A 13559-nucleotide genomic window follows, 5' to 3' on the forward strand; every position below is an offset into this window, starting at 1 on the left:
AAGCATGAGCATTCAGGGAGTTACTTTTTAGTTTTGATATCTATCATGACTTCATAGTCAACACCTATGTGTTTTACTCTGAACGGCTTGCTATGGCATATGAAATTAATATATTTCAGGGCTCTGACTACAGAAAGCTTACAGATACTACTCTACTCCAGAACAAGAAGTTGAGACCATAAACATTACTTTTCAAGCAAGCAAAAATTGATCTTGGAAAACAAAAAGTGATCAGTTTCAAAATTATACATTAGCTAACAATATATTAGAGAAACATTTTAAGAATAAAAATCTCCAGTCAATTTCTTCCTAATCCCTTTTTAATACTATTTACATATTTTTATTTAATACTTAGTGTGTAGACATCTTTCATGGGTATATGATGCTTATTCATACTTTTAATAATAATGCTTACTCCAGTCATCATAACTCTGAAAACCCATCTGACCCAGTCTTCATCTTTCTCGTACCCTTTGTCCCAGCAAAGTTGCCCTTGCCAGAGTTTGAAATAGCACTTTTGTCAATGCATCTCTCTGTTGATATCTCTATATACCAGAGGTGTGGGGTTCATAGGTCCTCAGACCACTCATTTTTGGTTTAGAACAGTAGTTCTCAACTGGCAGTGATTTTGACAGACGTTTGACAATGTCTGGAGACAGCCATGACTAGAGGATGGAGGTGTTGCTGGCTTCTAGTGGATGGAGACCAAGGATGCTGCTAAGCATCCTAAAATGCAAAAAACAGTCCCCAGAATGAACAAGTATCCAGCCCCAAATGTCAATAGTGCCACTGTTGAGAAAGCCTGCTTCAGAGAAGACGTTGAAAATAATATTATAAACCACAACAATACTATTTAAATGCATTTCTACTTCTTTATAGATAAAAGTAAAATTAAAATGATTTAAAATTATCCTATATCAAAAATTTGGCATACATTCTTCATTTTGTTATCAAATTTTACATTTTTTCATCAAATGGCATGTTGTGGCTGCTCATCCCCAAAGATTAGTTGTCTGTGCATGGTTTATTACTAAAAAACAAAGCAAAACAAAAAACAGGTACAGTTTTTACCATGAGAAAAGTTTTGTGAAAGCTTTAATGCACTTTTAATTTGCATTTCTTCTAATTGACTAGACTTGTGATATGTGGATAATGGCTTGTCCAACTGCTTTTTCCTCTTCCTCTGTCTTTTCTCCCTTCATACTTTTTTCTTTACTTTTCCATTCTGGTTGGCAGGACTCCTCTAATTGCAGCCGGAGTCATTGGCGGGCTCTTCATCATGGTCATTGTGGGTCTAACATTTGCAGTTTATGTTAGAAGGAAGAGCATCAAAAAGAAAAGAGCCTTAAGAAGATTCCTGGAAACAGAGGTGAGGTGTTCATTTCTTCTCTTCAAGTGTTAGGGATTTTCATTAGGTTTAGAAGGTTTAGATACTTAGTTTTTTAATCCAAGAGAAAATTCTATTCAATTTCCTGCTGAAGGTTTATATTTTATAGTATGGTATGCAAAGTTGATGGAAAATCAGAGTATATAAGTGTAGTCAAGGCAGGCTCATGGCTTGAAGAGGGCAAATAGCAGGGGTCAAGGAAATTATCATATTGGGCCAGATCTGTTTCTTTTGGAGACAGGGGTCCATTAACAAGCTCTAGGATATACAAGTAGCAGAACTAGAAAATATCTGAGTCAGAGAATATCTCAGTAGCAGAACTAGAAAAATGTTAGAAAACAATAGAATTTTTCTGGTTTAAAATAAAGCCAGATTGGCAAGCAATTTATGCTTTAATTAGGGCCATTAAATTGGTAGCCACTGATCTCATTATAGCAGCAGTGAAAAGATGAGCTTCAGGATAAAGCTTAGTTTTGTAATCACATAGGCCTTATCACACTATTTATGAGGTGCATTTAATATTATGCATGTTAGTTATTGTGAATATGTAAATTATCCATAAAATACTATAATTTCTTTTGTATTGCCACACTGAATTCTCTAGCATGCAAGATGATCGTTTTCACCATAAAGGTTATAGGGGTAAAACAATTGCAGAAGACCATGTGTTACCATATCCTTCTCAACTCGAATCCTACCTCTTTCTCCTGATACACGTATCCATGCCTATCTGAACATTTCAGAGCAAATCTGTACTGAGACAGTCTGCCTTCTTTGCATTTGTTTTCTGTCTCACTGTCAGTGTGACATTTTGACTTTTCCTCTTAACACTGAAAGTAATGGGAATATTCATTCATTCATATGTTTCTCACACTGATAATGAATTAAATTTTAGCTCTTTTCCCCCAAAAGTTAAATCTGGATAGAATTATTTGAAAGTTTCAGAAAGCTACTATACAGTTACATATAAGAAGATACTTCTAATGATTGAAGTTATCTGAAATTAAATGGGCTGTCTTATCAGTAGACACGTTCAAGCATAAAAATGGTAGTTATATACACAGAGTGAACATAGTAATGATTCCGACTTGAGCTGGATGTTACAAAAGATCAACTTGATCACTTTCAGCCTTGTACATGTGAACATGAATAAAAGTTTGGGCACAGCCCATGTGCTGTGCATATTTTCAGGTTAGCTAGGATGATGGAGACAGGTAGAATTCTCCCTTATGGACAGCTTGGAGCAGTCACTGAAAGAATTCTGAAAAGTGAAGTAAATAAACTAGAGTTGGAACGGAATTAAAGGTTTGGAATAGCAGTGCATATTTAGGTGATTGAATAAATAGAAGACAAATTCTGTCTCTTAACTACGTGTAGGAAAAGCTCATTGCTATGAAAATAGTTGTTTTGTTTTGTGCTGTTAATATGGTGCTTCTAATAATGCCCTCCAAATTGGCATTTCATTACTAAATAAACACATACTGATTGGTTTTATAAGCATATTCTATTTTTTATAGAAAGTTATAGCTTAGGACTAAATTAGCTAATTGTTGAATTCTCATCTTTCTCTCAGTAAAAGTAAATAACTGTGATTTTCTACCATCTAAATAGAAGAGGAATTTTTAACAGGTTCAACTTAAATTCTTAAATACTGAAGCTAGAAATCTGCCTCAGATGTGAAAACTTTGTTAAAACATGATATGTTGTTGGAAGATTTTTAAAATTGATACGCTTCACAAAATCATGTTGACCCAGATTGTCTTTTTTCTGTTGCATGCATAAAAGTAGAAAATCTTTTTTTCAATATACACTTATTGAGATGCACTATAAGCTTGATGCTTTGATAGATGCTGTGATTTAGAAATGTATTAATGAGATATAATCCTATCCCTTGAAGAGTGACAGATTTGGTGCCTATATTATGGCAGGTAATGTTCCAGAGTTTTCCACCTATGTATATACCATTTCATCCTTTAACAATCTTCTAAGATAATTATTGGTATACCAATTTCACAGATGTGAAATGAAGGGCCAGGAAAGGCAAATTGCGTTCTAAGCCTGTAAGTGGCAACAATGATATACAAACCCACAAATTTAAACTCAATTGTCTTTCTACCATACTGGGTCATAAAATAAAACTGTGCTCTTTTAATGGTATAATACTCAAATTCCTGGGGGAAAAAATGTGTTTGTAGAAATAAATTGAATGATACTTAATAAAATTGCGGGTAGAATTGTAAAGTTTTCAAAATATGAAATTATTGCACAGTATATGCCTATATATAATACATGTATATACATTTTTAAGTCTATCTAGCCTAAACTGCTGAAATCCAGTCCCCAATCTTGCATATGATTTTTGTATGACTTTTGTATATGATTGTAAAGTTTTATAACTTTTAGACTTTTATGAAAGTTTCTTACTGTATACATAGTATGTGTATCAAAATCTATGAAAGAAATCCTGCACAGCAGGATTCAAATGAATGGGATCCTCTGCAGGAGATTTTTTTCAGATTTGTTAAAGAATTGTGTGACTCTTTCTGAGATTTATGGGACTTGAATGCAGTTATATGCATTGTTACAGGATAAATTTGAAATTGAAATAAAAGTGTATTAGTTGCCAGACTGTTAAAAAATAGCTTAAGAATATTATAATTCTTATCACCTTTCCCAAATTCTTGCTAACATCCCTAAACTTTACCTACATTCAAGATTCTGTTTAGCTAATTAAGTAGACCATGATGTTCACAGAAGCATGATAATAATAACCAAGCTGAGGACCGCAGTGCAGTTAGCCTTATAAACAGACATTTTGAAATACTGTGGTGGTTTTCAAGACAATGTGAGTAGGAGTAGGCCTTAATTATTTCCTTATGCTGAGGGAGAACAAGCTATTTGTCTGTGTTTAAAGTTTAGTTCTTTTATTTAACTTAAAAATAAATTTTAAAAAAGCTCTTGTTTCTCTGACTTGCCTTTCTCCTCAAGCATAGTTAAAACTCTAAAATTTTAACATACAGTTTAAACTTTTTGGTACCCAGAGTCTCTCTTCTGTCTACATTTTTGTGTTCACATAGTCAAGAAATTGGCACATTTACATACCTTTCTTCTGCTTACCCATCCTCTCTGGAAATGGCATCTAAACTATGACATCTAAAATTATCAGCCTAATTTTACCCCTTTTGGCTACCCAGCCCACTTTAGGAACTGGTATTTCCCACCCTAATCTCACCCTTCAGACCTGTCCTTCTCCCTGATGCTGTGTCCAAACTGTTCTTCCTGGTGGCAGTGTCATCCCCCATGTCCATCCATTTTTATTATCTCAAGACCAATTTTAAAGTGTTCCTCCTTTTAGGAGCCACAAAAAGCAAACCTCACTCCCCAGTGGTTATTTTATTCCTCTGCATTTCATAGAATTCATTTATGATCTAGAATCAATTTATAGCATTTTAGAATTTTTAACCTAGAAGGTGCTCTAGGGCCTTGCTACTTAAAATGTGTTCAAGGACCATCATCATAAAGAGGAATCTCCTGGAGTTCTGTAAAAATGCAGATTTCAGCGACAAATCCATATCTACTGAACCAGAATCTGCATTTTAACAAAAAACTCTGGTAATTCATATGTACATGAAAGATTTAGAAACACTGTCTTGGTGTATTGACATTGTGCTAACTTGTTTTCTTCTCTTCTGACATGTCTGTCCTGACTTCCCTGCTAGGTATTAAATGATAAGAAGGTAGCTTTTTTTAATTTTTAAAAATTGTATTTATTTAATTTTTATGTATCGAATTTCCTGAAATGAGAAAAAACTTTGATAGAGTACACTGGCATTAAGTAAAATCTCTTAAGTCTTAGACGAAGTTTTCCAAAAGGAAGGAGCATGAAAAAGTAGAATTAAGAGCCCCTAATTAGTCTCTAAATTTCTATAAAAAGTGGGAAAAAAATCCCCTAGACTAGTATGCCTCAAGGTAGGTACACATTTGTTACTTGTGTTCACCCAGGTGAATAGCATGAGAAGAGAAAGGGTAGGGTCAGAAGGAATTGTGAGTGATCCATTTTACAAACATATTGTTTGTCAAGGAAAAGTGGTCTTGTGTGTGTTTTCTATGTGTGCGAAAGTGAACCAGAGAGAAAAAGAGAGGAACACTGATTGTTGGATCAAAAGTTGTGTAACCTGTACTCTTTTTGCTTTGTAGTTGGTAGAACCCTTAACACCCAGTGGTACGGCGCCTAATCAAGCTCAACTACGTATTTTGAAAGAAACTGAGCTCAAAAGAGTAAAAGTACTTGGTTCAGGTGCTTTTGGAACTGTTTATAAAGTAAGTAGAAAATAACACATACTCAGTTATTTTCAGTTTTGTTTCAGACTTGTTTTAAATAATAGCCGAAGTTATTGTTCTAGCCAACCTAACTTCCTCTTTAATATTCAGAGAGGAGAAATCTTTATAGTATTGAGAAGTTGCTGAACAAATGAATTCATTAATTTTTATTGACTAAACTGGGTTGGATACAGTTATGAGAAAGCAGGAAACAAGGATGCAAAGCCAAAATATTGTTCATTCTCTGAATGCCTTCTGAGTTCCTTTTGATATCATCTCCCTTTGACAAATTTGTTCTTTTCCAAAATACCCAGATCCAACCCATTTACCTTTACCCCTACACAGGAGGAGATCCCTGAGAGACCTGGGCAATGTGCTTTTCTTTCTTTTCTCTAAGTTCAGGTTAGCTAGAAGGAGAGGGTGACAACATGGGTTTTTAATAAGAGAGATATTTCTGGAAAGGGAGAGCTTGAATGATAGCATTTGCATGTTTACTTATTTAACTTAATTACAAAACCAATTCAAAGGCCAGGCCCAAGGTTAATTGTGATGAAATTTATTTTTAATGGTAAACAACAAGAATAAAAAGCTCTGTTGGGATAGTACTAAATCCTTCTTGTAATGTCCATTACTTCAATTCCCAAAATTTGCTTTAACAAGTTTCTCAAAGCTATATGCAAGCCTACATTTTCACAAATATGTTGGCTAAAATATGTCAGATCTTAAGAACTTTACATCTTAAAATGTTATTTTTTTTATATTTCAGACAGATTTATTTAATGGAAATTATTAACAATTGGAATATAAACCTTAATTTTCTCTCTTGAATTTTCCAAAAATAATGTAATCTCTTTAAAATAAAACTTTTATTCTATGGTCAAAATGCAAAAGTTTCTTAATCTCTTGTTCTGCATATTTTGTTCAATTAAATTCAGAATTATTAGCTGATGTTTTTTGACCCACCTCCTAGAGTAATGAGAATAAAAACAAAAATAAATGGGACCTCATTAAACTTAAAAGCTTTTGCACAGCAAAAGAAACCATAAACAAGATGAAAAAGGCAACCCTCAGAATGGGAGAAAATATTTGCAAATGAAGCAACTGACAAAGGATTAATCTCCAAAATATACAAACATCTCATGCAGCTCAATAACAAAAAAGCAAACAACCCAATCCAAAAATGGGCAGAAAACCTAAATAGACATTTCTCCAAAGAAGACATACAGATGTCCAACTAACACGTGAAAAAATGCTCAACATCACTAATTATTAGAGGAATGCAGATCAAAACTACAATGTGATATCACCTCACACAGGTCAGAATGGCCATCATCAAAAAATCTACAAACAACAAATGCTGGAGAGGGTGTGGAGAAAAGGGAACCCTCATGCCCTGTTGTTAGGAATGTAACTTGATACAGCCACTGTGGAGAACAGTATGGAGGTTCCTTTAAAAACTAAAAATAGAACTATTATGTGACCCAGCAATCCCACTCCTGGGCATATACCCAGAGAAAACTATAATTCAAAAAGACACATGCACCCCAGTGTTCATTGCAGCACTATTTACAGTAGCCAGGACATGGAAATAACCTAAGTGTCCGTCAACAGAGAAATGGATAAGGAAGATGTGGTACATATACAATGGAGAATTCAGCCATAAAAAGGAATGAAATTGGGTCATTTGTAGAGACGTAGATGGACCTAGAGACTGTCATACAGTATGAAGTAAGTCAGAAAGAGAAAAACATATTGTATATTAATGCATATATATGGAATCTAGAAATATTGGTGTAGACAATCTTATTTACAAAGCAGAGATAGAGACACAGACAAGACACAGATGTAGAGAATAAACGTATGAATACCAAGGGGGAAAGGAGAGTGGGATGTACTGGGAGATTGGAATTGACATATATACACTATTGATATTATGTGTAAAATAGATAACTAATGAGAACCTACTGTATAGCACAGGGAACACTACTCAATGCTCTGTGGTGACCTAAATGGGAAGAAAGTCCAAAAAAGAGAGAATATATGTATATGTATAGCTGATTAACTTTGCTGTATGGTAGAAACTAACACAACATTGTAAAGCAACTATACTCCAATAAAAATTTAAAAAATATATATTAGCTGAGTACCTAATTTGAATATAAACTATTCTAGGCTGACTTGATACCTTCTAGTCTTCAAATCCTTTTTATGTTTAAAGAGACACAATGTATCCTATCTGTTTCTCTATTTATATTGTGCTAGGAAAAAAATGGACTTCCATTTTAAAAGTAACTCAATCTTGGCATGTACCTTGCATATAGTCATGGTTGTATTTTTAAAGATGATACGGTCTGGAAATTGAATTTTATTTTAAATCATGAATACCATATAACTCAAGACTAAATATTATCTAGTGACCTCAGAAGGTAAAATATTAATAATATTTTATTATTATTTAATAATAAAGCTTTATTAATATTTTTAACAACACTTATTTGCCCATTGTCCAAGAGTGTTGCACATGTATTGAAATTACCTCTATTAAAAGCTTATTGAAAGTTCCATAAGTATGTTTAAATTTATGCCTACAGTGTATATTGTTGACCCTAAGTTTTAATTAATATATTAGTTCTTACAAGGACATACTGTCTTAAACTTTAAAGAATTATTCTTGACCACAGAAATTCAAGTTGGCTTAGCCAATTACTTGGTTAATGCTTCCTTCTGGTTGAAGATACACTGTGTTTAAACATAAAAGATTTGAACCAATATCATGGTATCAGCATAGTTGAACTGTGGTCTGATGGAGCCTGGAAAATAATGACTATACTAATTTAAAAAGCAATGCAAATTAATTCACACTGAATGTATATTCTTATTTCAAAAGTATACTTTAGGAATATTTTAATATTGATGCTATATCTTTATAAGGTAACCCCCTCTGTTGTTACTTTTTTAAATAACGGTAAGCCTGTTCTCCACCCTAGTACCATCAAAAAGAAAATGGGTCTTGGGCTTTTTTTTTCTCATTTTTACATTAATAATTTACAAAAAAAATATACTGCAGGGAACTCGGCTTATTATTTTGCATTTGACATATAGATTTCCCTATTCACTCTAAGAACATAACCCTTAAATTCACCTTCTAAAGGTTAAGGTCTTTTTTTCTTTATTATTTTGACTTTTTAATAATTCTTGTGTTTAGGTCTTCTCTTATATTATTACCACTTTGGATAACACAAATACATATGTCTTAGCATAGAAGTACTAAGTGAAAAACTTTTAAAAATATTTTCTTTATAACTACAACCAGCTGATATTAAGAAAAACAGGAAGTGGAGGTGTTCTGCTCAGGAATAGTAGACTATTTTTTTTTCTTCCTTTCATTTTAATGTTAAAACTGTCCTTAGAAGACATTTTTGATGTCAAGGCTAATAAATTAAAATTTGAGATTTTTTTTTACATGTAACCTCATATCTGCTTCTGTGTTCCTTTGGGACGATACACTTAAAAAAAAAAATTCTTGTATATTCTCTGCACCCCTGTATTATCAGTATCATTATCCTCATTCAGATGATTGAATTGTTTACTCAGAAATGCTGTTATTTAGCTAAAGTTGTACTTTACCCAAACCCTGCCAACTTTATACTTTCCCACAATGCACAGGTCCTGTTTGAATATAATTATGTCTCTAGAGGAAGAGAGAACTTTCAGTGACTAATATAAATATTTTATATTACTTCAGAAATAATAAAAATCCTTGAATGTTAAATAATATAGACAAATTAATATGTGCTCAATACTCCCTAGTACGGGCCTCTCACTGTTGTGGCCTCTCCCGTTGCGGAGCACAGGCTCCGGACGCGCAGGCTCAGCGGCCATGGCTCACGGGCCCAGCCGCTCCGCGGCATGTGGGATCTTCCCGGACCGGGGCATGAACCCGTGTTCCCTGCATCAGCAGGCGGACTCTCAACCACTGTGCCCCCAGGGAAGCCCTGAAAACTAATTCTTAAACAATCAACCTTAGAAAATTAATTCTTAAATCAATCTGAATTTTGATACATAAGAATATGCTTTTTTATTTCATTTTATTTTTAGTTGCAGAATAATTAGATAATATCAAAGCTGAAAAGAACCTCCAACATTAATTACCCCAGTCTTCTAAACTACAAATAAGACAATTGAAGTTCAAAAATCAAAACAGCTTTCTCAAAGTTGTGAGAAGTTGATGATATCATCCAAGTCAAATATTATTATTATTTCAACGTTTTTTCTTTTTCTTCTTCTTCTTTTTTTTTTTTTTTTACTATTCAAAGCCTTTTTCATGTACACAAATTGAACTTGATAATAGCGTAAACACCTTGAAAGCAGAATACACATATGATCCACCTTCAGGTAATGAAAGCAGAAAACAAAGTTGCTGAGTAATTTGTAACATATAACATGTGCTTGAAAAACATTTGTTGATTGAATGACAAAATATGGAACTTCTAAATTATTTTTTAAGGTATTAATAGGTCAAGTGTTTAATCAAATTTTGTTTCTGGTCTAAATGTTGTATGTCTTAACATAGATTTAATGTGATTTTTTTCCTCCCAAGGGTATTTGGGTCCCTGAAGGAGAAACAGTGAAGATTCCTGTGGCTATTAAGATTCTTAATGAAACAACTGGTCCCAAAGCCAATGTGGAGTTTATGGATGTAAGTACAGACAGCAGGCAATCACGTTTTTATCCATTATTAATAGACTGCTTTTAGAATTAAAAAACAAAAAGACTTCAACTTCAAAGTGTCTTCTCTGGAAATGGTATAATTTTATAATTAAAGGCTTAAGCAAGGGTCAGCAAACTTTTGCTTAAAAGACCAGAGAATAAATATTCAGGCTTTTCCTGCAATGTGGTTTTTGTGACAACTACTCAACTCTCTCCTTTTAGTAGATAAGCAGCCATAGACAATTAAAAAAAAAACAAAAAACAAAAAAACACAGGAATGGCGAATGGGTATGAATGTGTTCCAGTAAAACTTTATTTACACAAGCAAGCTAAAAGCCAGATTTGGCTTGCTGACCAAATCCTGCCCTCAACGGCCATGTGTTTAACTACTATGCCAGACTGCATTTGAGAGTAGTGACGATGATTTGGAAAATCAGACTGCTTTATTTTATTGTTGTTATGATATATTACTTGAAAACATCAATCAGGATTAGTTTTGATAGTGAGTTAGTTGCTGTTAAATTTAAATTAGGAACCCACTAACTCAGATAATTACACATTGAAACTTGTTTTTTTCAATTCAAATTCATAAGACAAGACCTTATAGGTAAAATGCTCCAACTGTAGAATAATAAGAGTTCTGAAGAATGAAAGTACTTTATAAGGTCAACCAGAACTTTAAGATTTCTCCTAGCAATAATTGTAGATTGAGCTGCTCAGCAAATTTCAGAAGGTACAACAGATGAAACTATGTATGTAGCATGCTGTTATTTTTTCACATTCAACACAAGATATCTCGCCAGAGGTGCTGTCAAAGACCCATATGTATTCTTTCTCTATCTTTTAGCATAATGTCTTCAGTAATAAGAATGATTTTGATTTTCAAATGACCTTCATATAAAAGAATATGCACTTTGATTTTTAAAAAGACAAATTGCTATGTTTTTCTATCCTTTTCTCTTGTACGCTCTTTTGTAAGTTTTATAGGAGCTCAGTTTGCGGCGCTGGATAATTTATTTGGGTCTAATGCTATACTCATCTTATATAGGGCTACTTTTAGTTTAACAACTTATTGGTTGTTACACAATAGGGCTGATAATTTAAGTGGGACCAACCTGTTGCTCTGATTGGTTGGTGCAGATGCCGAAAGCTCTGTCTCTGTGCACCAGTGCCGACTCGAACCTCGGAGACAGAGTTTGGGTGAAGAATAGCTTTATTGCTGTGCCTGGCAGAGGGGGGCAAAGCAGGCTCTTGCCCTCAGAACTGTGTGTCCCAACCCCGAGGGTTTAGTGAGGTTAGTGAGGAGTTCTATAGCAGTGGTTCAAGGGTGGGATTGCTGATAAGATTAGGGTGTGTTGCAGGGCCTCCATTCCTTTAATCTGGCCTCAGTTGGTGTCTTGAAGAGCTTTTCTGGTTCCTTTAATCTGGAATGAAGAATGCTAACAATTTCCATTTGTTGGGGGTTTTCTTTCTGTAAAGAGCACAAAGATATTGTTATTTGTATCTCGGGACCCTATTGTTTCTTGCCTGCTCCTTCCTTGTCTCTGAACCCCCTCCCTTCCCTGATTACCAACTGTTTGAACCTGCCCTTTGGAACGCAGGGAAGGTCACTGAGGCTGAACAGAAAGGCTCCAGATCCCAGGAGCCCACAGTGTCCCACTTGGTTTCAGTGCTGTGTCTTAACAGTTGCTAAATATTTTAAATATGATTCTTGCTGCATATCTATCAACACCTATCTAACAGACATTGAATCCAATAACTAAATAATGTTCCTTCTGCCGGTCTCTAAAATTTCCGACGCTCTCTACAGCCGGTTCAAATATTAAAATGTAAAACAAGCTTTTTTCAGTGATGTCACGATCAATTTGATCTTGATCATAAGTATAAATTTGTGAAGGGAACTTTCAAAGAAATAAAAATGATAAAGAAAAAAGACAATGAGTAGAAACAGTGTAGTTAATATGTAAAACTGATAGTAAAAGATCTTGCCTAGTCTAGACAGCAGGCAAAGCTGAAATTCACAAGAATGCTAATAATCTCTGCTGGAGGCTTGGACAGCCATTTTTGTCATATTTCCATGGAAACAGACTGGCAAAAAGGGGTTAAGAGGCTACAAAATAATCACCTAGGAAAGAAGCTTTGAAAACCTCATCATGATTTTGAATGACTATTTGAAAGCTCCTAACCCCGTCCATTTTTTCTTTTCCCTCATCTGAAGTCTATTCCCATGGAAACAGGAGTAGGGGTGGCAGCTTGAAGTTACAGATTTCTGCTGAAATTTAGATGAGGCTCTGATTGAGCCATGAAAGGCATCATTTTCCTAGATGGTTGATGGATCTGGTGACCAACAGACTCTAAAGAGTCTGATCTTAAAAATGAAAAAAAAAAAATTAGGGAAAATATTTTGACTGCACCTTTCCTACCTGGTGAATAACTGCTAGAAGATTAACAGATTGATGAACTGCTATTGGCAGAGTTTCAATAAATATCAAGCAGAAACACTTCTTACTATTTTCTCAACTTTTAAAACATTAGGATAGCTTCACAACAATTAAAATACTGCTGAACTGGAAAAATTAATGGTGAATTCAGTATTTTAAGTAGGCTGGTATAACTTTAATACAAACATATACCTACTTTTCATACCTACAGTTTTACCTCATCTATTATGTGTGAAGATCATTATAAGTGCTTAAATAACATATCAAACCACAAAAGGTCTGTGTTAGCAAAATTATTTGCAATTTGGACCTAAGAATTGAGTTGAAATTGCAAATATTCTCAGGGTTATTAAGTTAAAAGTCATGTTTGACATATGTCTTAGTTTGGGCTCTTCCAGAAGCAGAAGCTGACCCTGAGACAAGGATTTGAGTGAAAGTATTGATAGTTTCTTTTGGAGGTGAGGGACTCATCAGTAAGGGAATATGGAAATGAGACAGGAGAATCAGTAAAGTCATCTGCCTTCATGAGTGACTGGAGCTTCTTTCCATTGGACGTACACCTCAGAGTTACACCTTAAAATGTACACCTTAAAATGTAAGGGAGATGATGAAAGGACTCCAGCTGTCAGTCATTGGTTGAGGGCAACTGGGAGAGAAAGACATTTATTCTCCTGCATATGCTACCTGCAGAGTGTGGCAAA

At 34.3% G+C, this 13559-nt stretch overlaps 1 protein-coding gene across 1 annotated transcript in view; it reads left to right on the forward strand.

Moving 5' to 3' along the window:
- The window catches only part of LOC111171792 (receptor tyrosine-protein kinase erbB-4), a 97331-nt gene extending 84039 nt beyond the window's left edge, over nt 1–13292 (forward strand). The window contains exons 12-15 of the mRNA XM_089915909.1: nt 1237–1369; nt 5585–5707; nt 10308–10406; nt 13242–13292. Coding sequence (XP_089772035.1) covers nt 1237–1369; nt 5585–5707; nt 10308–10406; nt 13242–13292 — 406 coding nt within the window. The remainder of the gene's footprint in view (nt 1–1236; nt 1370–5584; nt 5708–10307; nt 10407–13241) is intronic.
- The last annotated feature ends 267 nt before the right edge of the window (nt 13293–13559 follow it).

This window comes from Delphinapterus leucas, chromosome 8 (assembly GCF_059928025.1).
Source record: "Delphinapterus leucas isolate spDelLeu-1000000601 "Yukka" chromosome 8, BTC_Dleu_Yukka2, whole genome shotgun sequence".
NCBI classification, from domain to species: Eukaryota; Metazoa; Chordata; class Mammalia; order Artiodactyla; family Monodontidae; genus Delphinapterus; species Delphinapterus leucas.